The 27,498-nt window shown below is 36.3% G+C and overlaps 3 protein-coding genes across 3 annotated transcripts; 2 read left to right on the top strand and 1 right to left on the bottom strand.

Moving 5' to 3' along the window:
* Window positions 1–33: 33 nt before the first annotated feature.
* utp15 (UTP15 small subunit processome component) lies at window positions 34–8,591 on the bottom strand. The gene is made up of 12 exons (XM_008418116.3): window positions 8,437–8,591; window positions 7,093–7,205; window positions 6,872–6,964; window positions 6,336–6,520; window positions 5,303–5,481; window positions 4,952–5,077; window positions 4,133–4,268; window positions 2,294–2,378; window positions 1,928–2,083; window positions 1,725–1,826; window positions 1,406–1,539; window positions 34–1,272 (listed from the first exon to the last, which is right to left on the bottom strand). Exons 2-12 carry the CDS (start codon window positions 7,180–7,182, stop codon window positions 972–974), a joined length of 1,587 nt encoding a protein of 528 aa, XP_008416338.1. The 5' UTR covers window positions 7,183–7,205; window positions 8,437–8,591; the 3' UTR covers window positions 34–971.
* Window positions 8,592–8,725: 134 nt separating this feature from the next.
* LOC103470010 (transcription factor BTF3 homolog 4-like) lies at window positions 8,726–12,902 on the top strand. The gene is made up of 6 exons (XM_008418118.2): window positions 8,726–8,836; window positions 10,326–10,394; window positions 10,474–10,587; window positions 11,846–12,047; window positions 12,136–12,192; window positions 12,561–12,902. Exons 1-6 carry the CDS (start codon window positions 8,732–8,734, stop codon window positions 12,605–12,607), a joined length of 594 nt encoding a protein of 197 aa, XP_008416340.1. The 5' UTR covers window positions 8,726–8,731; the 3' UTR covers window positions 12,608–12,902.
* Window positions 12,903–19,948: 7,046 nt separating this feature from the next.
* On the top strand, window positions 19,949–27,411 carry il12b2 (interleukin 12B 2). Its single transcript, XM_008418119.3, has 8 exons — window positions 19,949–20,404; window positions 20,701–20,791; window positions 20,907–21,161; window positions 21,300–21,402; window positions 22,485–22,693; window positions 22,909–23,057; window positions 23,161–23,271; window positions 26,235–27,411. Exons 1-8 carry the CDS (start codon window positions 20,402–20,404, stop codon window positions 26,355–26,357), a joined length of 1,044 nt encoding a protein of 347 aa, XP_008416341.2. The 5' UTR covers window positions 19,949–20,401; the 3' UTR covers window positions 26,358–27,411.
* Window positions 27,412–27,498: the final 87 nt, after the last annotated feature.

The raw sequence follows: 27,498 nt of genomic DNA, 5'->3' as shown, positions 1-27,498 counted from the left end.
TTCAACTCAAATAAAGCCAGTAACACTTATGGAAAAAAAAAACATTTATTTTGCTCTGCTTATAAGAGTGTCGGACATTATGAAAGTACTTCAAGCACATACTGACGTTTACAATTGAGGCTTATTAAAATTATTCATATTACATCAAATATGAACATTCAGAAAGTCTCCACTTAGAAAATGTTTTCATTTTGTTCCCAGGTACAAACAACATGGGTTAGAGTGAAACTGGATAAGATGGAGGGGTGGAGGCCTGCTCTGCTGCGATTGGTTGATATGCCAGTAGCATCTAAACAAAGGGCAAAAAACTAATCTCTTCGGAGAAAAATATCCTGTTTTTTGATCCTACGCCTTATGAAATGTATAAAACAAAATTCAGTTAGTCTGGAAAAAGTGTTTCGTTGTGTGACATCTTTAAAACAGTCACCTTATTCTCCTGTAAAACAGTTTTTACAGGAGAATAAGTAACTGATTAAGAATTAGAACCAATCAAACAGGCTGATCAACCTGCAACAACTGCTCTGGATTTTCAATTTTTAGGTTATTTTGTGCATTAGGCTTTTGTCCAAAAGCTGGATAACAACTACTGCTTTTAGTTGAAATTATACAGCTGAACTGAGTAACGTTTTCTGTATCTAACTTGGTGTTGAGCATGAAAAGTAGAGAAATCTCTGTGGACTTTGTGCTATCTCCAGCATACAGACCTTAGTATTCCAATTTCATTTGAGGTTTGAAAGAAATGTTAATTCAGTTGAGAGATCTAACAAAGATATAACAAATTACAACTAATGAATTCCCACAGCAGACCTCACTTCCACCAGTAAGCAAAATGTAGGACTCAACACAGATCCAATTAAAAAATGTTTGTTTGGTGTTGTTTACACACAGAAAATGATTCTGATGCCTTCAATCGAGATTTTATAAAAATCATCCTAATCCAGTCTAAAATCAATTCTTCCTCTTATTTGATCTCAGGTGGCCTGAAGCTCAGGTCTTGAACTGCCCGCCTCTCCCTGAGCCAGCCCATTAGATCTTCCCACGTCGGAGTACGGCACCTCCTTACGAGTGACAGAGGTGGCAAACATGGTGTCCAACATTCCCAGGACCTCCAGTAGCTCCCGCTCCAAGTTGATCTCTGACTCCAGGATGCTCTGTAGGCGCAGCAGCTGCTGGTCGATCAGCGCCGACTGGCCAATCACCGATTTATAGATATCAAGGATCATTTCAGCTGCCGTCAAAAGGATGGGGGCAAACCGGGTGTCGACAATGTTTCTGAAGAAGAAACGGAAACAAACGATCAAGGTTTAGACTTTAAATGAATAAATCCGTACATTATAATGCCCTGCTTTTATTTCACAACTTTAATGATTTGAACCTAGAAAATAAGATGTGTTCTGCTTCATACCCAATGACAAAGTGGAGTAACTGAGAGAGTTGCTCTTCATCTCTTCCTGCTAGCGCGTTCTTTAGAGTTCCTCTTCGGTCCAGCTCCTTGATTACACCCACAGTTATCTCTGGCTTCTTCTTTCTTAACCATATCTATCAGAAAAGAAGATTGAAGAAACAACTTCGCTTAAAACAGATTACGGAGCCATTATTTGCTAATATGGGCCCTCTATTATGAAATGTGGAAAATAAATAAGTGATTGGGGGAAAGTAAACATAATAAAATAAAAACAAACCTTCATTACTTAAATGCTTGTGAATATTTAGATTACTCTTACCTCCAAGGATGCATCCAAAGCTTTGGATACATTAAATTTCTTGAGCTCCCTGTCATATTTGGCCAAATGTTCTTTGACTGGCTTACTGACAAGATAGTCATCCTGTAAATGTATAAAGCAAGGAAATTAGAAATAAAGAAAAGCTCAGTTATAATTCTTACAGAAAAAGATGGGCTGACAATGACTGCAGCGTAGAAACCTACTGGCTTTGGGACAACAGTTTTTCCTTTCACAAAGACACGATATGACGGGCGGCGCCTCTGTTGGCTCATTATTTCCTTTGACTCTTCAGTGTGTTTTCTGTGTTTGATGCTTAAAATACTGTTGGTCATTCCCACAACAATGGACTCGTCATCCGGCTGAGAAGAAAGAAAAGTTGTCAACTTTGGCTCGAGATGAGTGCAAAACAATGCCCCTTGTTTGCAATGCAACATAAAATAAAATATTTAATTTTGTTTTTAAAGTGCAAACAGGGAAACTTGTCTAAATCTTGTTTTATCTAAGCTGCCAATGTGGCAATTATCTAAAGAAATGTTTTCACAGAATATTGCTGGAACTTTTATTCTTACAGCCAAAGCCAAACTGAGGATTGCAGCAGCATAGTCAAAGTTGTGGACCACTTTGTAGGTGGTTGTGTTGTAGACTTTCACATGCCTGAAAGACAAACAGTCCATGCGTTAAAACATTTTCATTTATTCACCTTTTATTTACAGAAGGTGTCAACAAGAGGACTTCCACTTGAATGCACAATTCTCATTACAGTGACTAATGTTATATATACAGGTCCTTCTCAAAAAAATTACATATTGTGATAAAGTTCATTATTTTCCATAATGTAATGATAAAAATTAAACTCATATTTTAGATTCATTGCGCACCAACTGAAATATTTCAGGTCTTTTATTGTTTTAATACTGATGATTTTGGCATACAGCTCATGAAAACCCAAAATCCCCGTCTCAAAAAATTAGCATATTTCATCCGACCAATAAAAGAAAAGTGTTTTAATACCAAAAACGTCAACCTTCAAATAATTATGTTCAGTTATGCACTCAATACTTGGTCAGGAATCCTTTTGCAGCCTTCAATGCGCCGTGGCATGGAGGCAATCAGCCTGTGGCACTGCAGAGGTGTTATGGAGGCCCAGGATGCTTCGATAGCGGCATTAAGCTCATCCAGAGTGTTGGGTCTTGCATTTCTCAACTTTCTCTTCACAATATCCCACAGATTCTCTATGGGGTTCAGATCAGGAGAGTTGGCAGGCCAGAGGTTTTGGCACTGTGAGCAGGTGCCAGGTCGTGCTGAAAAATGAAATCTTCATCTCCATAAAGCTTTTCAGCAGATGGAAGCATGAAGTGCTCCAAAACCTCCTGATAGCTGCTGCATTGACCCTGTCCTTGATAAAACACAGTGGACCAAAACCAGCAGCAGACATGGCTCCCCAGACCATCACTGACTGTGGGTACTTGACACTGGACTTCTGGCATTTTGGCATTTCCTTCTCCCCAGTCTTCCTCCAGACTCTGGCACTTTGATTTCCGAATGACATGCAAAATTTGCTTTCATCCGAAAAAAGTACTTTGGACCACTGAGCAGCAGTCCACTGCTGCTTCTCTGTAGTCCAGGTCAGACGCTTCTGCCGCTGTTTCTGGTTCAAAAGTGGCTTGACCTGGGGAATGTAGCACATTTCCTGCACACGCCTGTACACGGTGGCTCTGGATGTTTCTACTCCAGACTCAGTCCACAGCTTCCGCAGGTACCCCAAGGTCTGGAATCGGCCCTTCTCCACAATCTTCCTCAGGGTCCGGTCACCTCTTCTCGTTGTGCAGCGTTTTCTGCCACACTTTTTCCTTCCCACTGAGGTGCCTTGATACAGCACTCTGGGAACAGCCTATTCGTTCAGAAATTTCTTTCTGTATCTTACCCTCTTGCTTGACGGTGTCAGTGATGCCTTCTGGACAGCAGTCAGGTCAGCAGTCTGACCCATGATTGTGGTTTTGAGTAATGAACCAGGCTGGGAGTTTTTAAAAGCCTCAGGAATCTTTTGCTGGTGTTTGAGTTACTTTGTTGATTCAGATGATGAGGTTAACTGCTCGTTCAGAAAACCTTTTCATGACATGCACATTTTTTGAGACAGGGATTTTAGGTTTTCATGAGCTGTATGCCAAAATGATCAGTATTAAAACAATGAAAGACCTAAAATATTTCAGTTGGTGTCCATAGAATCTAAAATATATGACAGTTTGTTATCATTACATTGTGGAAAATAATGAACTTTATCACAATATGCAAATTTTTTGAGAAGGATCTGTATATTTGCTGCCTTTGACAGACAGAAAAGTGTCAGATTTAAATTATTTAAAGATTTATTTTATGTCAGGAATTCACTATATCTGACGTTCTTATACCTGTCCAGAGATGCTGACAGCATTCTCTCTCCGTTGTTGCCGAGAGCCAAACAGGTGACGGTTTTATGATGGTTTTTCAGCGACACCAGAGGCTGACCTCCTTTTAGCAGATCCCACACTTTGACGTAGCGCCCACCTAAGGAAAGACAACCAAAATTTGTGAATTAAGCTTGTATTTCAAATATTTCCAAATAAACTTCAAAATACCCCATGCACGTGTACTACATGAATATAGAGCTTCCTTTGAGGTCAAAGCAAGCCAAAAGAACTGAACTAAAATATCCTTATTTTGCTTACTGGTAAAAATAAATTGGGCTGGTTCATGAAAATCTGAACAATTCTAACATGTTTGTGTGTCAAACCAACCTCACAAAGCCTTTCATCAAAACGAACTAAATTTGTACAAGTTAAGTGTGACATGTTATGATTTATTATGCTTCTCATCATTAAGCATGTGCAAATATAGATGATCTGGATTATTAAAAAGTGTATATTTTTATTCAGTAAATATCTTGTGGTGATTGTTTTTTTACATACACTTTAGATGTTAAGTTCTAATCTCTGATGGAAAATAAATTAACATATTGACTACCTTTTATCTACAAAGCTGCCTTGTCTTGTGCTATCACAAACACCAAAACCAGGCACAGTGAAAGACCAGGGAAAAAACTAAGCCAAAATTTTAGTGAGAGCCTATGAATCAAAGAGCAGTGTAGAACCGAGTTTCTGCATTGGACCTTTGCTGTCTGCTCGGTTCTGAAATTAATCTGAACCTTCAATGTGTGTTGTATAAATATGCTAAATGATTTGGCTGACAACCTGCTGAGACCAGGAGTCCCTCAGAGGGGTAGAGAAGGAGGCTCTCCACCGGCTGTCCATGATCCATGGTCATCACACTCTTCTCCGCTCTGGCATCAAACACTTTCAGAGTGTGGTCATATGAGCCTGAAGCAACAAAAAAAAAAGAGAAACAAATCTGATTGTTGTTGGTGCCAGTCAGCTGTAACAGGAGACATATGGCCTCTATTTTTATTATTTTATTTATATTTTCAGTCAAGTTAGAAACTACCTAAAAGGCACTGCAAATTGATTATTATCAGACAAAAGGTTAACTTCCTCTTGACCCTTTGACATTTCCCCACTCCTCTGCAGAATGACCTTTTGACTCACCAGTAATGAAGAGATCTCTGTTGAGTTTGCTGGTAACACCACAGCGAATGTAGTCTGTGTGTTCCCGGTAGGTGCTGAGCTCGGCTGCGTTTGGGATGTCCCACAGTCGGCAGGTGTAGTCGTCAGATCCTGTGAGGATCTGATAATGGCCTGAGGTGAAGTCAGTGACATGTACGGCCCTGAGTAAAAAAAAAAAATCAAATTAAATTAAATTCAAATTGTTTTCAGTATGCAGGGCTTTAAGAAATATTAAAATATGAAACAACAGCTCAATTGTTGTCAGAATTCTTGGGATCAGCATGAATTTCAGTCGATGGATCACTCAAGAAATCATCATTTAACATTGTTGTCATCAGCCGATGACTTCCACCACATTTTCATTCACCAATCACTCTTCATTTGAAAACATGGATCGCTGACAAAGGTCAGTTGATCTTGATAATAATACAAAGTATGTATGATAATACAAAGTTCATATTAGAGATGAACACATGAAATTCTCACAGTATAATAGCCTTGGCTAAGAAATACTACAGTTTGTCTCCATTATGTTTTTTAAATTAAAGATTTATAACAAGAATGTTTGGCATGATATCACAAAAAAAAACAAAAAAAAAACATAATCCTGTGGCAAAACATAACCGATTAGATACAATAATCATAGTAATGTTATTTACAGTTATTTTGACATATTAACATAGCTTGCCGTTTCAAAACTGTGCTAAAATATCTTAAAAAACATAATTAATTCTCTCCTAGTGTCACCTATAAAGCAGGAAATATTTTCAAAAAGTGTTTAAGCCTTCTTTGGGCTGGTGGACTGCCAATGCATAACAACAGGCTTAGAAGTAACCAGAACTACATCTAGTTTATTTTAGATAGATTGGAGCAACAGGACAGTAAAGAAAGAGTCTTAAAGAGACACCGCACAATTTCACCTTAATGAAAGATTTCCTGTCATCACAATTTCCTTTGCAAGAATTTACTGAAACGTCTACGACCTAATCACAGAAACTTAAAATACGAGACTCACTTTGTGTGCCCTTTGAACATCCTTAGTGCCACCCTGCCGCTGACATCAAACAGTCTGACAACCGAGTCTTCGCATCCCGCCACGAGCAGCTGGCCATCTGACCTGAATCTACCGCAATAAGCAGTGTCCTTGAATCGGGTAAATGTCTTGACAGGCTGTTGGGAGAAGGGCCCATAGACGTGGATCTGAGGGAAAAAACTGAGTTAGAACATGAAGAAACTGGGAGAACAAAGGTGCATCCTTTACTCATAGACAAATTATTTCAAAGCAGAACTGTTCTTATGAATATTATAAAATTAAAGCAATTTATAAAATTAAACAGCAAGTAGAAAATTTTGTCAGTTTTAGTTTAATTATAATATAGGAACTGAAAACAGTAAAGAATACGTAATGGGAACTTTGTGTTTCCTTCCCTTTTGTTATTGTCTGTGTAAATAAGATCCATATCCTCTGGGGTAAAAAACAAAATACAATATGAAAATCAACCATGTCATAAGGTGAACTACCTAGAATTTATGCAAACAGAGCCTACTCACTCTTGAAAAGGCAGTTACAGCAAAATTATGAGGAGCCACAGGAGAGAAGTCGATGTTTGAGACTGCTCCATATTCTTTTATCTGAACAGGAGCCTACGAGCGGGAAGAAGGGGAAACATGTCAGGCAATGGATTCCTTCAAAGCTTGAGATCACAAATTGTTCAATACATTTATTTCACCCACAATGATATGAAATGGAGCACATAGCAGGTGTGACTCACCTTGTAGTTTTTCCAGTAAAGTGTATCCTGTGTGACTTTTTCTCCGAGCTTTGGATACTCCGGGATTCTTGTGGGTTTAAACGAAGCCATCTATATGGCACCTGTTGAAGCGTCTGCATACACACAGTAGGAAACAGCTGATTAAGAGGAATCTTAGCATTTAAAGAGTTTACAGTTAAGAAATTATAATAGTTCTTTTTTTGTTTTACTTTTGAAATCAAAACAAAAATTACAGATTGCACTAAGTTTCAACAGCTGAATAGAAGGTCCAGGATTATTCATACTACTCCACACATTGTTAAGCAAAAAATCTTATAAATATGATTAGAATTTTGAAATTATATGTACATATTGCAAGAGAAAACAAATAATACTAGAAATAATCTATGCACTTACTGAGCATTTTACACATGTTCAATTGTCTATTAACACAAATAGTAAATCAGCCAATGAATCTACTGAAACCCAATGCATTTGGGCATTTTGACATGACTTGCTGAAGTTGAAAGTGAGCACAATAGAAAAATAGGTTTGCATCATGGATGTGCAGCCGACATATCCAAATGTTAATGTTAATGCAAAAATTTTAAAATAATGATTTTGGTACTTTGTTTGATCTGTTCCATGGAACAATTTGAAGCAGTTCTGGAGACAAAAAATATCCAGTCTGGTTTTTAGAAAGACGTACCCAACAAATTGGCTAATGAGTGTAAGTATATGGCAAAATTAAGAACAGAAATTAAACTAAACAAAAACATGCTATCTCAGACAAATTATAAAAACAGCATTTCACTTTTTTAATAACAATGTCATAAAAATAAATTGGGTATGTTTTCCGTTAGTTTACTAAGTTCTACCTTAAAATACGATAAGACATTTATATTTATGGACATTACACAAGTGGCATTGCCTACATCGACTTTAAATTTGCATTTGATTTGAGAGACAACGAATTGTAGTATGTTTCATGGGTTTCCTCGTATAAGTGAATGATTCATTAGTCTTTTGATTTGGATATAACATACAGTGCTTACGTTTTTGTTGTACAAAAAATACTATACCTTTACATCTAAAAGATTTACCGTCTAACTGTTTAGTTTAGGCATTGAAGTATCACCCATGTTGTGTTATCTATATTGTTTTATCTAACAAACTAAACCATGATATCAGCGATGGGGCAACAGTCAATTAAATCCTTAGCTCGTTCATAAACAAATAAAAAACAGTACTTTGTGTTCTTTAAACTGAAATAATGCACGTGATTATGCATATCTCAAACCTGGCACTGTCTGTTGTTTATACGACTAATATTTTACACAGAAATGGCTTCAGAATTTTTCTCACCTTTGATTGGAAAAATGGTCCCAGTGTGCAGATACGTTTCACCTAAAATAGGGCTGATTTAAAATTATAGTCTTTTGTTATCTGAAGTGAAGAAAAACTTTCTCATTTTATCGAAGGATCACGTTGCTTCTCGACGAACAGGAGGACGCCATGATTGAATGTAACTACTTCCGCAATGAAAATTATAGAATATTGTATGTAAGTTTTTGTTTCTACTGTTTTTTAATTAAATTATCTACAAGAAGCTTGAATATTTTTCGGTTAGATATAAGATTAGTTTTTCTCTCTACTTAATATGTTTTCCATGTTCGTTTTACGCTTTAATTTACGTCACTTCCTGGGCTCCCTCCTTTCTGCCTCCATCGCTTATTGCGTGAGCCGCGTGTTTACACACTTCCAGGTATGTTCCTCACTGTTTTTCAGTTTTTTTAATTATGACAAATAATTTTAATGTAAGTGTAACTTTTAAAAAATAATTCTCCCTCAGCTTGAGAAACCTAATGCGGGAAAAGCACACTCCTTTCTTCTGTATGAACATCTGTTTAAGAAGGCCCTAGCTAGCTGTTTAGCTAGCTTTGCTAACTAACTAACTAACCAGTTCCGTTGATGTAATTTAGACTGTACACAAAATTTATGACTAGGTATGGTAATAAAATAAACTGAAATTAGAAGGACGGGTTATACGGCATCACCATGTGTCAAACATAGTTTCATTGACCTTATTTGAAAAAAGTTGTAACCCAATAGATTTGTGGTTAGCGTGTCCCTTGCTAAAGCTGTAGTTGCCCACCTCCTCACTCTTGATTCATGCATAACTTGCAGACAGGCTCTGAAGTGTGATGCTATTTTCGGGGCCTTATGACAGTTGCGAATTCTTGTTGGTTTTCTGCGTGAAAGGGCAAAAAGTGACGGGAGATTTGAGGGGGATTTATTTCTAATACTTCCAGTTTGATTACATGTCTACCATTTCCTGCGAACTGCTAGATCACACATGTAGTATAGTAAAACGTTAGGGGCAATTTATGTTGGTATTGAAAGTTGGAAATGTTCTACCATTTTTTCCCCTCCATACAATATGTCATTTAAAATTAAACGATCAGAATAGAATCAGAAGTAATTCATAGAAATTAGCTAATATTCAAATTGTGCAGCAAAAATGTTTTAACTTCAGCTAAGCTTGGATTGGAATGAGATTCCTAATGTATGACTGTAATAATATTTACAAATTAGTTAATAATTTACTTAGCTCTTTTGATGCACAGACATAAGCAAAAATAAAATAAAAATCATATAAAGTTTTGTGACAATTTCTTCTTGCTTATTATGCAAAAACAATTGACATTTTTTCCATCCTCTACCCTTTTATAGAGTATTCCATGTATAACAAGCTGATATTGTCTGGGTAATTGGCCAAAGCTCAGGTAGAACTTACATTGAACTGCTTAATAGTCATGTCACTTCAGAATCAGAATAAATGTTATTGTTCCCCAAGGGAACATGTATTATTCTCCATTAAATATAAACCATTATAAATATAAGCATTAGTGGTATGAAATTTACAACACAAATTTGAAATTACATTGCTAATGTATGACCTAAATATAAATTAAATTAAATAAAAATACAAGTCCTTGAAGTTTATCAGCTTCCATATAATTGCTGTCCATGTTTTGTTAATGTTAGGAAATATTTCCGAACAGCCACTCTGTCTCTACTACAGTAAAGGAAAAGTGTAGTAGAGTTGTGTTACTTTCTGTCTCATATAACTGGTGTTAGGAAGGTGTAGGTAACTCCTGTCACTCCAGCTTTTTATTTGGCATCTCATTAAAGTTCTGCTAATAACCAGTAGAATTGCTGTTGAATTATGTGCCTTTTCTCTTATATTTAAGATGAAGGAGTCGATAATGAACCAAGAGAAGCTTGCCAAACTGCAGGAGCAGGTCCGCATAGGTGGCAAGGTAAGGTTCCTACATACTGCCAAGTAATGGTTATGGGGACTCTGAATCATTTGCTAAAGCTAATTTCACTGCTTTGTAGGGGTCAGCCCGGAGAAAGAAGAAGGTGGTGCACAGGACGGCTACAGCAGACGATAAGAAGCTGCAGTTTTCACTGAAGAAACTAGGAGTCAACAACATCTCTGGTATTGAAGAGGTACGGTAAATGTTTGTGGACTTTTTCACATTGGAAACTAACATACAACTGATTTTATTTACATGTAAAAATTGACTTAATATCTTTCATTTAAATTGCAAATAAAACTGAACTGAAATCCCTGAAGATGGGATGATTTACCCAAAGAGTTCTCCAGAGTGTGAAAGCCCTGATTCTTGACGACATTCGGTGGCCGTATATCGTTTACTGTAAAAGTTGCAATAAACTTTAAGATTACCCATTTAGTTACAGAGGAGTTTTCACATTGCTCAGTGAATGCACTGTGGGTTGACATGGAGCTCATGATCAACTGTTTTAACTTCTGCCAACATATGGAAACTTAAAGTTTCATGGTCATGTTTCAGAATATTTTACTTGTTTTTATACAGGCTGAATATGATGTGGCCCTCGTGCAATTCATTTTCCATTTTGGGTTGAGGGGACAGGATGCTTTACCTGTGACGTTAATGTGTGCCGCACTTATATGCTTCTCGGCTCTGCTTTTTTTCGTCTAGTTTTGCTGTTTAATCAAGTCAAAATTGTCCATGTTCCCTTCTCAATGTATTTTATCAAAGGTTCACAAGCTACCTCTGCTAAACAAGCAAGGCAATGTTTTAGATTTAGAACACAGCATATTAACACGTTAGAATGGCTCTGTCAAAGTCCAAATGTAAATCTATTCATGTTGGGAGACAATTTCTATTTAATCAACCCAAGATTAAAACCAAGAATGGGCAAAAATGTCAGCCTTGCAGCAATAATTTCACCAAAAGATGCATCTACAAAATACTGAGGCAGGGAGATGAATACGTGTATGCCAGACTTTTCAGATACGTATTTGTATTTAAAAAATAAACTTCTTCCACTTCGTAATCATTCACTACTTTATATTGATCTATTGGATACACTTCCAATAGAAGACATTGAAATTTGTGCTGCTAACATGAGAAAAATGTAACTGTCATTCAAAGGGTATAAATACATTGGAAAATCATGGCAGATTAAAGTTATCTAATGAAAGCTGTGCTCTGTTCTGATGACCCCTTTTGGGTCCAGTAATATTGGACTGGTTACTTACCAGTTTACTTTTTTAGACCAAACTGTTTACTTTTCAAATAAGTAGAAATAAACCATTAAGAAGGCTAATTACAGTTTGAAATGTTTAAAAAGACTCAGGATGGAAAGCTGTTGTTCTTTTAACAACAAAGCTGCCATACTTCAGTTCATATATCTTTAATCCTTTTTGTTTTCACTGTAGGTGAATATGTTCACAAACCAGGGGACGGTGATCCACTTCAATAACCCAAAGGTTCAGGCCTCCTTGGCTGCCAACACGTTTACGATCACAGGGCATGCTGAGAATAAACAGCTCACAGAGATGCTTCCGGGAATCCTCAACCAGATGGGAGCTGATAGTCTGACCAGCCTCAGGAGACTAGCAGAGACCCTGCCCAAACCAGGTACGCGCCACAAACTCATCCAGCCCGTTTTCTCCATCACTCGTGTTGTGTGGTGTCTAATAATAAAACTCCCTAATTTTCATCATAGCTGGAGACAACAAAGCTCCCATAGTTGTTGCTGAAGAGGAAGATGACGAAGTTCCTGGTAAGCAAGAAAATTTGCATCCCATTTACTTATAAATACAGTGCATCTTGCTGAATTGTTGCACACTAAAGGCCCTTAAAATTAGTTAGATTTTTAACAATAAAATGAGTGAGTGTACTCTGGACTGGTTCACATCTATGCTTTAAATACTTTTATTTTTGTTTGCCTGAATTGATGTTTGCAAAAGTCTAAGACAAACTTTTATCACTAACATAAACTATGAAAGAATTCAAAATTCACTTATACTGTAATTGTACTAATTCTTATTTATTTCTAATCCGTTTGTATAATTTTAAACATAATTTCCAGTAACACTTTGTTTTCATTTGCTGCTTATTCTTACTTCCTTTTTCTTTTTGCATTTTCAGATCTCGTGGAAAACTTTGATGAAGCTTCAAAGAACGAAGCAAATTAACCAACGTGACGACATCTGAGTGTTTCTTGAGTCACTATAGTATTTAAGTCATGTATCTGTGGCTACAAACATAACCGGCTTTAAATTCAACAATTGGGTTGGAACAAGAAAACTGACTTTTTACAGAAAGTGTTATTATACAGTTAAAGCAAACAGAATTTATTAGATCCTGCACAAGCTTCTCTTTCTCATGCTGCCTTCTTCACATTGCAGTACCCATGCATCAAAAATGTATTGGTGGAATTAATTGTGAAATAAAGATAACATTTTAACTTCTTTTATATATGCAACAGAACAGCTTTGTTTGTTTTGTTTTTTCACAAAATAAAATCATTGCAACTGTTAATCATACTCAAATGTTAAGTTCTTAAAACAATAGCAGAAGTATTAAGAAATCTCTTCCGTCAAGGAGCACTGGCAAAGATGAGTTGCAAGGCAATTATGTAGCCAAACACAAAGAAAAACAAACACCACTGTTATAACACCACATAAAATATACAAAGCATAGAAGACAAAACAAATTGTTATACATATAATACTACAAATCTTAACTAAAAACATAGATCCTGCCATGCATTGCATAGGCAGGCCACAACTATAAAAATTAAACCTGAAGATCTCATTTTGGATAATAAGGGAAGAGATTGACTGGGATGCCCCTAAACTGTAAATCATGAGATTTAACAAAACACAAGGTTATTTCCTTTTGTAAAAAAAAAATATATATATTATTTTATTGTTTCTGGTCAGACAAAGCTCCGATTTGTTGAGACAGGCATGGTATTTCCAGGCTCCTCTCTTCCATACATGTTCTCAAATGCTCAGCAATTTCTTGGAGACACTTGGAGCTTAGGATGTGTCAGAAAGGGACAGATTGGACTGGGAATAATTTAAAATCCCACTTTCCATTTTGTGAAAACAAATATATTGCGTTCATTCTCTTAAATAAAAAATATTCTCTTAGGTTTTAATTTTCTCTTTGAAACAAAACTGGGTTTTGGTTGAATATTTCTTCTCAATGTAACAACAGTGATTTATAGTTATTCCAAAAGGTTACAGGGACTCTTGCTTGTTATAGAGATTAATAAAACCTATTTTAAGGTGAAATACTGAGTCAACAACAAATCAAAGTGCGTTTGATTATTTTATTAAGAAATTAAGCTAAGAAAATCAGCAATAACTCCCCTGGCTAGTCCAGGGAAGTGAAGGAAAAAGACATCACTTTAATATTCGGCAGTTATGTAAACTCGGGACTTCCCATCAGCTTAACAATGAAGGTACAGTTTTCTCACAGCTCAGCATCCGCATGACCTTGGATGATTCAAACCAAGTACAGAGAGGTAAACAACCTCCCAGAAACTTATCATCTTCAGTCTTCACAGTAATTAAGCCAAAGTTTTATTTTGTCATAACTGGCGGATCAGTCCTGGGCATTTTGAACACTCTTGGACAGTGTCAAACCTTCTTGACAACAGCTGAATCCGTTGCCTCGAAGTTCTTGAGCGTTGCACCTGTTCTTTCGAAGACCAGCTTTGTCAAACAAAGTCTGTGAAACATTAATTGAACGTGGAGTGATGGTGAGGAAACTGAAAGTTGAGCTAATTCTTTGTGGATATAAAATTACATCAAACATTCAAACATTCAGTACTAAAAAAAGGAACATATTGTGTTTGGCTCCAGTGTAGAAATCCTCAAATTAGTAAATCTGCTCTTTGTTTTATTTACTCATCAATTTACAGAAAGCCACATGCAATATCTACTCGCGGTTAGCAAAGATTTTAGATGGATGGACGGACAGACACTTCGTTGGCATTTCTGGATAACAATTTATTGTGCAGTCTTGATAATTCTCCACAAATTGCTCAGTATGATCTCTGTGCACAATAGAAGGGTTTTTTTTAGTTTTATGACTTTTTGCTTATTGTATTTGGGCCTTTCTGATGAGGTGTTCAGTGTTTACACTCCATCACAGATTTTCTGAAGTGTACTGTATATTTCCAGAAATTTGAGACTTGTGATACATTCTTCTTTTTGTCACCTGATGTTCAGGGCACAGGAACAATTATTTGGTATTTTTGTTATTATTATTATTATTATTATTATTATTATTATTATTATTTAGTCATTAATTTTTTCATTTTGTTGAATGACATGTTCTGCTTATAAGCTTCTTCTTTAGTGTTTGAGATCAGATCCGTGATGGTTGAATAATTGTTGATTTTACTGTTTGTACTGTGGATTCAGGAAAAGTTCTTGGAGTTCTTTGGGTACTGTAGAGGGCTGAAGACACAGCCTTGGGGGACACCACTGACAGATATGATATTTATTAAACCCAAAGATCAGATACAGACACAGATGAAGCAATTTTACTGAATGATTTTTGACAAAGTGAAAATCTGTGGCCGGGATATGAGTTTTATTCAATGTAGTGTAGTATTGTTCATGCAGAATGCAGTTTTGGTGACATGTTTCTCATCTGACTGGAACAAATAGCATTTTTGAGTTTCTACTTGAATCTGATGGAGAATCTGTAAAGGGAGAAAAAAGATTAAGGTGATGCTAAGGATGCCTCCAAACCTCAAACACTTGGAGTCTATCACCAAAAATAAAGCCTCAAAAATACCAGTAAAGGCAATGCCAATAAAGGTTTGTACACTAATTATTGAGAAACCTAGACATATCATTTTAACACATCATTGTTTCAATATAAAAAACGATTCTTTATTTCTTTAGATCCTGAAATATGCCTCCCTCATTTCAATTTATTTTGTTTTAGAACGCCTTCTAAAGGAAGAATAAAGAACCCAGTGCTTGAGAACTGCATTTCTGAAAAAAGAATAAAATAATAATAATAAAATAATACACATCTCAGTGTGTAAACCAGGCTAATTGGAAATGGATTTAATATTAGGAAAGTACAAATCCAATGGATTGAGCTAAATCAAAGGCAGTTCTGGAATAAACTGCATTTGAGCCTACAGAGCATATTCCAGAAGGACAAACTTAAACAGTTACAAAATACTAGTTTAGATAATAATAATAATATAAATAAATAAACTGAGCTATAAATAACATTTATAGCTCAGTTATATTCCAGGAAAAGGCGAGACTTAAATAAGATGGTAATATGTTGTATAATTGTCAATTTCAAGTTATGCAATATTCCCCTGGTTTATCACATAAAATTCCAGAACAATAAAATAGACAAAATGTCAAAAAATGTTTGATTAGCGTCATAGCCATAAATCCCGTGGGGGCTAGAGGGGGTCCGGACTCCCCCCCAATTTTGGAAAACTCTAGAATGGTCCCCCAAAAAATATTAATTGAAGAAACATTTTGCATTTAAATAATATCAATCTGAAAAGGCAAAAGAAACAAAGAACGAAATAAATCTGCCATTTATCTCAGAAAAAAATAAGAAGGAATTTTTAGGTCCCCCCTACCATTATTAGAACAACGGTTCAGTTAAACGTGTAGGAGGAGCAACAGCAGCGCTGCAAACCGCACAGGCTGGTCAGAGCAGCTGAAATGAGGCGCTATCTGTTAGCTGTGCCTCTGCAGCACAAACATAAAACTCTCCAGTAAGTAAATACTTAATAAAGCAAAAGACATGTAACACGTTTTATTTACTTTCACTGCTCAATAGGAAGTAATCCATTAACAATAAAGAGCAGACTGAAGCTTGTTATTTTCTTACTTTGGCTGAATCATGATAAGCTGCTTCATTTGCAAAACTGTTACATTGCTTTAATAGACTTAAGCTTTTTTGTTAAAGGTAGCAAATATGTTATTCATATTTAACTCTTTAACTTTTAGTTAATTTGAAGAGTTTGAAACGGGAGGAGAGGTTGAGCAAGTGGACCCAGCTGTGTGTGTGGCAGCCGAGAACAGATAGGGGAAAAAAAGAAAGCCATGCCTTTATTTCTCATTGTCTTCAATATAGAGCCTTTAAAACCATCCATCCATTCATTTTCTTTACACCCTTGTCCCTTAGTGGGGCCGGGAGGGTTGCTGGTGCCTATCTCCAGCTAACGTTCCGGACGAGAGGCCGGGTCACCCTGGACAGGTCGCCAGTCTGTCGCAGGGTGCCTTTAAAACCACAAAATAAAATCTGAATATTTTTCTATATAAACCCTGGTGCTTTAAATGTTACGTTTAAGGTATAAAACCCCCCAGATATTAATTTCTATCTTCCTGTTGGTTCTCCGTCACCCCGGACATGGCAAAACTAAAAAAAAGGCTTAAAAATAAAACAAGTTATAATTAAATAGGCCATAACTTGTATTGGGGGTCATTTCAATAAATCAATGTTTATGAGGAATTTTATTAAGAGCAGTTACTTATTAAAGCTTTTTTATGTGGAACCTTAAATTTTTGTGAAAGTGTACAGCAGAGATTAGATCAGTGAGACTAAACAAAACTCATATAGAAGCAACATTTGAATTTTAGTTTTACTTCTCTGCAGGCTGCTTACTGAGAATAAAACATGTTTGATGTGCATTACTAGTCATTTTTGGTCCTGCAGCTTGAATATGGTTTAAAACATTTTAAACCACATTTTACGTTACATTTCAATGGAACCTCGCTATGACCCCAAAATTGGTCTTATGAAATATTCCTGTTTATGGTCCCCCCCAGTAATGAGATGGGATGTGCGACCTTGATTAGCGTAAATACTTTTATAGTACATAAGAAAAGTTGAGTTTTTGAGAATCTGTTGGAGATGACTCCTCACTCAGCCATTCATAAAGTGGTTTCTCAGAATCCTTACAGCTTTATGTTCTGAGATGGACTGTCCAGGCAGTTTATAAGTGTGGGCAGTCTGCTTTAGAACAGAATGTTTGGGCTTTTACTTAATTGTAACAAGATCAGACGCTGGCAACAACAAAAGACTTTCCTGAACAACACTGGGAGGTCCGTTTGCTGGTAAAATTGTGGTAAGGAAAGTTGTATTTAGACATTTTGAGGTAGTGATATCACCGACACAGTCATCTCGGTTACTTGTCTTATAGCTGTGTCTCTATCAAATGAGATGGTAATAGCTAGAACAAACTGTACATGTCTTTCAGTTGTTTTGGGGTTTTTTTTACTCTAATATTTGGTTGCGGTGCTTATATTCAGTAGCACTCCTGTCTTCTGTGACGCCATTGGCTGATTAGGGTGAGTAAAACCCCGACTTATTAATACTGAAAGCTAATGAAAGTCATGCATAAAATCATTTCCAGTGAAGTAATAAGAACTGTTGAATCTGTTTTTACATGTATGTATATAAGCAGGGAATGTCCGTTTCTTCAGTAAGTAATATCAATGTTCTGGTAAAGGTTATATCATCATTTGTAGAGCATACTTTTAAAATTTTGTTTAAATAATGGTCAAAATGAATTGCTCCTTTTTGCACTCTTACATTTGCATGTTCCCCAGCGCAGAGGTGACAAAATCTTTTCAGGCTTTTAGGGAAGTGAAACATTACCACCTGCTATTTTTGAGTTACTGACTGAAGAGACTTCACACAGTCCGGTCAAGCAGCACGTCTGCATCACGCATGTTATGCTGAAGACGGCAAATTTACTCAAGAAAATGGAAGGAGGGGAACGAAAACGATTATAACACCTACAGTAGTTGGAGCGGCTACTCCTACAACTACGTCACACACATGGCAGAAACGATATGAAAATGAGTAAGGATAAGCACACAAGGCTCTGTTTCTGTTTCCACCTTGTTGACGTGACATTTTGCCAAACAGAGGAGGGTTGCCCCGTCTGCGATGGGGAAGTCCTGTTGCCAGTCCCTTTTTTTCCCAGCCCAAAGTTCTTTGGATTGTACTTGCATTGTATTTTGGGGGAAAGCCAGTGGATGAGATGATTTCTGTTATTTTTTTCAAAAGGTAGATGAAAATATGATTGACTTAGATATGGATATTTTATATTTTTGGCCAATTTATCTCATTAAGTTTTTATTTATAATAAAGAATTTTTTTGCACTATCATTAAAAAAAATGCCATTTTACAATTTTTTTTTCTCTTTTCGCCCTTTTTCTTACACTTACATTTTTTTAGTTGAAACAAATTTTGACATTGGTCAAAGATAACCCATGTAAGTGTAAAATAAAGGTTTTAAATACAAATTTGCTTTGGAAAATGATCTCCAGACCGTCCTTACCCCATGTATAAACATAATTATCTCCTAAACCCAAATGGACTGTTCCTGTCTCAGTGGAAACATTAAGCATTTTGAATATCTGACAACAAATACTGGATATATTTGCGGAAGAATTTTGGCCCGTTGTTCCTTGTTGGATTGTTTTAATTCAGCCATGTGTTTCAATCACGAATGGTCATACCACAGCATTTTGAGCTTGATTTAAATCTATACTTTCAATAGATAACCCTATTTTTTAGCCAAATAGGATAAGTGGGGGAGAGGTAGGGAGCAGTGTGTGTGTGCGGGGGGGATGGGTTGCTCAAAAGTATGAAACAAAAATAAATAGGGCAATATTTCATTGTTTAATTTATTAAGAGAGCCAAAGATGTTGCTTCAGGGATGCAGGTTCCAGAAAGCTGTGATCCTACCTCAATATAACTGAATCTGAAATAAATATTTCCTACTGTCTCTTCAGTACAGGGGACCATAACAGGAGCCAGGACCAGTTTTACAAGGGCACTGGCCCCAGCTGGCCCCCGTTTAGAACCGCCCTTGGCTGGACATTCTCCTGTAGGACTTATTTAGTAGAATTCATGATTATTTCATTTATAGCAAGTTGTCCCGATTCTGAAGCAGATGCCATGATTGTCAATAGATGTTCTTTTAAAAAGAATTTTAAAAAAGCTGTGCTAGCGCTGTGCCAAGTGTAGTCGGATCCACACCTTCCAAAAGATCCAGCTGGAGTCATTTTGGTTGGCCAGCCATTCTGGGAACGTTTCCCCACGTTTCCATTTTTCCCCAATTTGTTGATAACGACTCTCACTGCTCTTTGTTGGAGCCTCAAAGCCTTAAAAAAAGCTTTGTAAGTCTTTTAACAATGACAGATCTCATTGACTTTGCTCCTCGTGTTCTTGAATCGTCTTGGGCATGACCTGTTGCCTGAGATCTTTTATCCTGCTTCATTTTGTCAGACATATTTTATTTAAGTGATTCATTCATTTTACAAGGCAAAATGAATGCCTTGTTTATCTGTGAAAATAAACTGAATCTGTGAGGAAGTGTATTCTTTCTTACTACACTGTAATGCTAAAATATTTGTTATTTAATGATGCTTTGAAAAGGATTATTTTCTTTAACAAAGACACAAAGATTGTAAATGTTAAATTTATAGCTATAAAATCTACAATTAGCAAAGAGGAAATTACATAATTTGCCATTTAAAAAAAATGTTGTTTTTTTTTATTTTATTTTTTTGAGTGTGGGCTTAATATTCAAATTAGAGTGCATCTGAAAAGTTCAATTTTTTACCTTAATGGTCATTGGCAAAACCCCCGCCTCATTTAGACACCCACGTTCCTTATCTGCATCTTTTTTGTTTTTTTTTTGACATTAGTCGAAACTCAGATAATATCTTTTTGCAACGTCTGAAATGCAAAGCAGAACGGAGGAAATGAACCGTCTGTGGTCTTTTATTAGCTCACTGTCGGTCAGTTTCTATGGCACCTCAAAAAAAAAGGTGTTAAAAAGAGGTGTGGAGTGAGCTGGTGATGTATGCTCCACGCCACGCTATAAAAATCACACACTGTGAGGAGTTAGAGCATACATCACCAAGTTCGCTTGTCCTTTCTGCCTGACTTCAGAGTAAATTCATCTATGGTAAGAAATAACCAGGATAAAAGAAAAATAATTACTCTCTTTTCTAAGCTAATTTTAACTTTGGAATGCTTCAACTATCAAAATAGCTATTTGACTTTTGTTGGCAACATTATTAAAAATACCTTTGTAATTACAACTCAATGACCTACCTAAATCTTTGTTTAACAAAGACACAAATATTGGAAATGTTTAATTTATGACCGTAGCTGTAAAATCTATAACTAGCAAAGAGGAAGGTGAAATAAAATTTTTCTCTCAAACTTCCCCTCTGACTCTCTCACTGTCAAACAATCTAGATGACCTTATTGTCGTGGATCACTGCCTTTCTGCTGATCGGCGCCACAGCAGCTGATCAACAGGCTAAACTCGACCACTTTCCAGAAATCTGTAGGTTCTTTCAGCACCCACACATTTGGCAATCTTCATTTGTGCCTCACACAAAAATGATTCAGTTTGTCTAAATTTAGCGCGTCTCTTTGTTCGTCTCTATGGATCTGTGTAGTTGTTGTGGCAAAAGAAGGTGATTCTGTCAGCCTTACCTGCCTTACAACCACGGCTGGAAATGTGGCATGGAAGCTCAACGACGAAGAGCTAGAGCTAAAGCTAGAAGAGTTCGAGGTAGAAGACCACATGAGCCTTAATCTAATTGTGAAGAAAGTGGATGCACCCATGCTGGGGGAATACAGCTGCTGGAGAGATGGAACAAAATTATGGTCGACCTATCTGCTGCAGGAGCCTGAGGAAGAAGAGGATATAGGTGAGTCTCATCTCTTTATCCATCTGCAGTCCGTTCAACTGAAACTGGCTGAGTTAGTCACAGAACATGACATGTGACAATCTCTGGTGTTCTATTTTTAGTTGCACTTCCATTCACTCTTGTTGTTCATTACTGCAGATTCTTTGCTCACATGTCGTGCAAAGTCCTATGATTGTAACTTCAGCTGCAGATGGACTGAAGGCAGATATGGAGCTGTGCGCCTTGGAATCGGCCCTGACTGGTAAAGATGAATTCAATTAAGGAGACCAGGTTGTAGAGCCTGGAAAGAGGCCGTTGTACAATTGCTGTCAATTCTGGTAAAGATGTGTAAAGAGATATAAATTGATTAGGTTTCTTTTGTTTTACTGTTATGACATAATCTTACACTAAAAAAATTAAATATAACCCTCAATCTTACCCCATAGTGTGTGTGGGAGGTGCAGCAATTACTGACGCAATAGAAAATTCTATAAAACAGGTAAAAATTAATCAATTAATCTTTCTGAGCTGTCAGGATGTGTAGGAGCCTGTGAGTTAAACCACTGAAGTAATCTATGACTTCATGATGCTCTGGTCATAAAAACCATCGAGAGGCACAGAGGCTCATTTCTCTTAGCTGCTCTTAACATGAAAAACAAGAGGACATGCCGTTTAAGTAAAGCATATGCATGTCGATCTTCATAAGTCAGAAAAATGAGAAGAATGACGCAGAAATAAAAAAATAACTACTTACCCTAACCTTTCACATCTATACAGTCCGCAGTAATTAAAAAACTTAAAATAACCAAAATTGTATAAATTATATTTTACTTTTCAAGGTTGGTCAGAGTATTGAAGAGCGTTTAATTAGTAATGACGTAAGTAAAACATGGTACAAAGGATTTATTTATTTTTTGCTTATCCAATTTTGAAATGGGAAACACAAGAGAAACATTCCACTTCAGACAGACAAATGTGCACAGAGCTTTATAAATTAGAAAATGTCTTGAAGAAAGTAGTGAGAGGCCTGAATTTGCCCATATCTCCACTAAGATCATAATTAAAACATTAAGAATGGCTTAAACTGTGACTAACTAGTTTGGACAAATAGCCATGTCTTTCCTTTGACACTGAAGAAGGAACATAAAAAAATCTTTAAAACTGTCAGAGATCTATAGCAAACAGAAGCATTTTGTGGTCATCAAACCTCCATATTAACTATTTATTTTCACACTTTTTTGCGCATCTGCAACCTTAAAGGGCGCTTTAGCTATAGTACATCATTTAATGATGTAATAATTTGGTATTGATATCTGACGTCTGTGGCGTTGTTTGCCTCCACAGCACTAATGGACTGCCAACATGTCACTGGGTGAGCAGCAGTGGCCAGCCCAACAGCGAGGGATTCCAGTTTGAGCTGACCCACAACCTCTCACCTTTTGGTGAGGAAAGCACCATGCTGGAGGTCACCGCTGAAGCCATCGACATCGACATCAATAACGACAACTTCCGCTTCCTCAAGAAAACCAAAAAGTTTTATCTTAGAGATATTGGTGAGTTGAATGAAAATAAGGAAACAATTAAACAACTCAATGGAAGATTACCAGCAATTTCACAACAATCTTAAAAAACAAGCTTTTAGTAAAGAAGCTAATTTCAAAAGAAATTAAGAACTGGATTCAAACTTATCATCCTATATTTCTCTCAGAAATATTGCAAATGATTTTCCCCATTTTTATGCTTTTGCTTTTGTTTTGCCCCTCTGCAGTTGTACCTGACAGCCCCCAGATTGTCAGCTTGGAGGTGGTTCAGTCGCAGCTGAATGTCACCATCGAGCCGCCGTCCAGCTGGTCGACTCCTCACAGCTTCTTCACTCTGGAGCACGAGATTGAATACATCCTCAGAGACAATGGACAGGTAAAAATGACCAGACTCCGAACCGCAGCCTTGGGTTTCAGGGTTGTTTCATGTTCTTTCTTTGATATTTTGTTGTCTAACTTCGGTTTCTGTTTGACTTCAGACCATAAGCTCTTCATCTTCTCTGATACCGAAGAAGATCAGCAAGCTGAGGGCCCGCTCCAGAGATCCGCTGGTGTTCTCACCTTGGAGTCAGTGGACTCCGTGGAAAAATGTAACCCGCTGAAGTTATCTGATCGCACTTCTTTCAGCTTCCATTCTTTGTATGCTCTCACGTGTTCCGCATGTCTGCAGTGTCTTCTCGTATTTATTAGGAGGGACTTTGATGATGTAACCCTCTGCCTACCCACAAACCATCTGGGGCCCACCGATGATTGAATTTTAGCACAAACCATAAAACGTTTCTACTGAGAAAGAGAGTACTATTAAATTTGATTTCACCGTTTCAGCATAAATTCAAAGACAAAATTATTTAGAATTGAAGTTTAATATCTAAAGGGACTTGCAGATTTATTTAGTAAAAATACAAAAAACCAAAAAACAACATTTATTGTTTAATTTTTATAACCTGACACTACGAGTTAAATGACATCCTTATGTTTGACACTGGTTTGTTCACAAATACATCTTAGCCAATAACAACCTATTATCTGTGATTGCTTTTGGTTTCAGCCAGTTAAACTTGACCCCCTCTACTGGATTTCACCAAATTAAATTTATTAGTTGTGGTGTTGTCCTTGATCCAAAGAGGGGCCCAAAATCAAACTCTGTAACAATCCTGGTCCAGACTTCTGCTCAAATAGTACAGTTTTCTATATGCTATAGACAAAATGTTTATTTATTTTTTTTATATTTAATCTTATTTTTTTATATATTTATTTGTGCTATAAAAATATTTATTTATGAGTATTTATTAATTGAAAAGTTTACAGAGCACTTATTGCTAATGTCAAGCCTGATACGTCGTTGCGGGGGTTAACTGAGATCGAAGGGGGAACTGAGCTCACGTCTCAGTTGGAGGAGTCTGCTTCAATGTCTGACATCACAATGTATGTTTGTTCGTATGTTGGTGTTTCTGTGGACTTCTGTGGTTTTTACGCAGAGCAAAACAAATGAGTATTAAAATAGCTGTCTGCTTCCTTCCTTATGCATGTTCCTTCTTCATTTATGTGTTGCCTGTGTGATGCACTTATGAGTTCAACAACACAGAGAAATTTCCTTTTAAAGCGATTCTCGGTGAACGTTGTCGACTCAAATGTCTTTACAAGGCGTTAGAAACATCACGACTTTGTGGCCATATATATAAAGAAAGTACATTTTCAAAAACCCACAAAAAATATACACTACTAATTTAGTCACTTGTGACCCTTTTCGTACCTCTTTAACGTCTCCATATGTTGTCACGAGATGACCAATGTGTTATGAGATAAACCAGCACAAAATCTTTTACAAATAAAAATCTGAAAAGTGTGGCATGCATCTGTATTCAGCTGTCCTGAGTCAATGCCTTTATTACAGTTCCTGCTTTGAGTCTTCACGTTTGTCTCTTCAAGCTTTGTCAATCTAGAGACTGAAATTTTTGTTTGTTCTTTGCTACAAAGTAGTTCAAGCTCAGCCAGAATGAATGGAGAATTTCTGCAAACTTCACATTTCATGTCATAACACACTTTTTTTAATTTTATTTAGGTATGGAATTTGACTAGGCCATTCTAGTGTATTATAATTATTTGATTAAAGCTTTTCCATTAGAGCTTCAGTCATTCTTTAGGACTGTTGTCCTACTGGAAGGTAAACCTCCAACGCAGTCTCAAATCTTTTGCAGACTATTTACTTACAACACTGCCCTGGAACTTACTGCTACTACTTATAATAATAATAATAATAATAATAATAATAATAATAATAATAATAATAATAATAATAACAAGATAGTAGCACCCTTTACAAGTATCAACATTTACATTGAACCAAAGAAATGGATCTCATTTTTCCATGATCCCATCAATAAAATACATCCATATATCATAATAATCCCACTGCAATGCTTTCATGGCAGGAATGTTGAGTTCAGTTTTATGTGTTTTTGTAGCAAACAACACTTTTCTAACAGGCCAGAGAGATTAATTTCACCCTGATCAGAGTATCTTCTTCCACATCAGATAACAGATTTAAGACTTCTTGCAGATTTCTGTAACAATGCAATTCCTCCATAAAGGTCAGACTTAGAGACTCCACCAGTAATAGTTGTGTTTTCCTTTCTCAGCCGTTGACCTCTGCTGCTCATCTGGAGTTTCCGTTTCTTAAGTGTTTCGCTGATTCGTTCTCTCCTTCCTGTTCCTTGATCTTCATAATGTTGTTTATCACTAATGTTCTGTAACAAATCTCCAATGCCTTCACCAATCAGCTCTATTTATGAAAAGAAATGCTTTGTGATCCACGTATCGCCTTTCCTTCGCTTCACAACTGTTCACTTTTTTGTGTTGGTCTGACATATAAGCTCCATTTATTGTTGCAATGTAACAAAATACAAAAAAATTAAAGAGGAAAGAATACTTTTGAAAGACCTGTTGACATGCTAAAATATAAAGAGGTATTTACATGTAAATGGCACTTTATTCCATTTAAGTCACTTTATAATTTTAGTGGAATAAAGGCATAAAGTGACTTAGGGAAGAGATGAAAAGAAACATGTTCTGTCATCCCTTTAAAGAATAAGGCAAACTATGGGTAAATGTCTAATATTTTACCTTATTTTAATTAGTTAAATTTATACTTGTGACCTCTTCAGTGTAATTAAAACTGGCACAGAGCGATAGGCAGTAAACATCTATGATTTTTAAGTCACATGATATTGTGGTGATCTTTTCTTTTCCGGCTTTACACTCATCACAAAAGAAATTCATCTGATTATTTTTGGATAATGGATCATGCTAAAATTCTAAGAAAAATAAGCACAAAGAATGTGCAACGAGAAATCCCCCACCTTGTGAAAATGATCCAATGTTCTTCAATGTCTAATGTTGTCCAACAAAAACGCTTAGCATTCGTTTTATGAGTCATTCACAATCTTTGTCATCACATGGTCTTCCAATTGAGAGTTTCTATGAATTTGGACAAACGCATTTTCAGTTTTCACGCTATCATTTCAATGTCTAATTTGTTGCTGTTTTATTGCAGTGGAAGAATTCATGCCAGTGTAGAAAGAAACAGACATCTGAGCTGTCACCCAGGTGTTTGGAACGCTGCAAGAGGAAAATGGACCAAAGAAGAACTAAGCAAAGTCAAAATCTTCGGAAATGAAGGCGTTTTTGACAGAAATGTATACATTTGAAATTAGAGGGAACGTGTTGGGACACAACACAGCACTGACAGATAGATTTAGGTTTTTAATAAAAAAATTAAAAAACCTCCAAAAAACAGTTTTTCATTTGATGCATTTACATGAGTGAAGAACTAATTAAGTCATCAATCTGTGTTGGAGTTTTTTGGTTTCAGAATACAAAAATGCATAGAGAGTGGCTGACAGACAGTTAGGAGGCCGAAGCAGAAAAACAAGGAAAGGAATAAAACGTGGTGCCAGGTCAGTGACCAGTAGGCACACAGTGGGGATTTTTTGTTTGACCGTCTGTGGTTTGCATGAAGCTGGGAAACTCTAGTATTGTACAAACAAACAAAAAAAAAAAAAAATCACCCACAGGATCGCAGTTGTGTTTTTTTTTTGTTGTTGTTTTTTTTACGTTGGCTCCCCCTACAGTTGTGGCACAAAACAAGTTTGCTGTAAAATCATTGCATTAAATCGTTTAACGTATTGAATGTGTCTGTTGAGTCATCCAATAAATTAGAAAACATTTGCTCCAACATGGATTGTTGGCCAGAAAATAACAACCTTGAAACATGTATCAAACCTACATTAGGTTTTCCTTTTAAAAGTTATTTCTATAGTTTTGATATTCTGATGTTAACTGCTGTAAATTGAAATTGTTTCCAATCAGCAGAAATAAAAGCTTGAAACATTAATCCGTATTTTCTTAAACTGCATATGAAACAGCTTAAGAAATTGACCCTCTACAACTTTAATATTTCAAAACACTGCTAAGATACATTTTCCAGGACCCATACTTTCTTATTTATTGCAGCTTTACAAAGGTTTTCCTTTATTTTATACAATTCGCTGTGTAACATTTATTATTTTTCATTGAAATTCTCCCCTTTCAGATTTCCTTTCCTCCCTTTTTTTAGTGATTTATGAAAAATAAATCCATATTTGTTTAAGTCAATTTTGTACATAATGTTCACACAATTGCTACAGTCAATTTATTTGAATGTTTTTAATAATTTGATGGCAATAAATACAAATTTAATTACCCAGGTGTTTTTTTCTTGTTAAAAGAAGATACTCATCATTCTCCATAACAAATAAAAGAACATCTTCTTTAAAATC

Source organism: Poecilia reticulata, chromosome 9 (assembly GCF_904066995.2).
Source record: "Poecilia reticulata chromosome 9, P_reticulata-male-v2, whole genome shotgun sequence".
Classification (NCBI taxonomy): Eukaryota; Metazoa; Chordata; class Actinopteri; order Cyprinodontiformes; family Poeciliidae; genus Poecilia; species Poecilia reticulata.
This window is presented reverse-complemented; position numbering and strand designations above follow the sequence as displayed.

Excerpts from the sequence above, each read along its gene's own strand:
- utp15 (XM_008418116.3), bottom strand. The coding sequence starts at position 7,182 with ATGGCTTCGTTTAAACCCACAAGAATCCCGGAGTATCCAAAGCTCGGA. Across the intron at positions 6,965-7,092 it reads TTTACTGGAAAAACTACAAG|GCTCCTGTTCAGATAAAAGA; the intron begins GTGAGTCACACC and ends TCCCGCTCGTAG. Across the intron at positions 1,273-1,405 it reads TTACTCCACTTTGTCATTGG|AAACATTGTCGACACCCGGT; the intron begins GTATGAAGCAGA and ends TTTCTTCTTCAG.
- LOC103470010 (XM_008418118.2), top strand. The coding sequence starts at position 8,732 with ATGTTTTCCATGTTCGTTTTACGCTTTAATTTACGTCACTTCCTGGGC. Across the intron at positions 10,395-10,473 it reads AGGTCCGCATAGGTGGCAAG|GGGTCAGCCCGGAGAAAGAA; the intron begins GTAAGGTTCCTA and ends ACTGCTTTGTAG. Across the intron at positions 10,588-11,845 it reads ACATCTCTGGTATTGAAGAG|GTGAATATGTTCACAAACCA; the intron begins GTACGGTAAATG and ends TTTTCACTGTAG.
- il12b2 (XM_008418119.3), top strand. Across the intron at positions 21,162-21,299 it reads TGAGGAAGAAGAGGATATAG|ATTCTTTGCTCACATGTCGT; the intron begins GTGAGTCTCATC and ends TCATTACTGCAG. Across the intron at positions 22,694-22,908 it reads GTTTTATCTTAGAGATATTG|TTGTACCTGACAGCCCCCAG; the intron begins GTGAGTTGAATG and ends GCCCCTCTGCAG.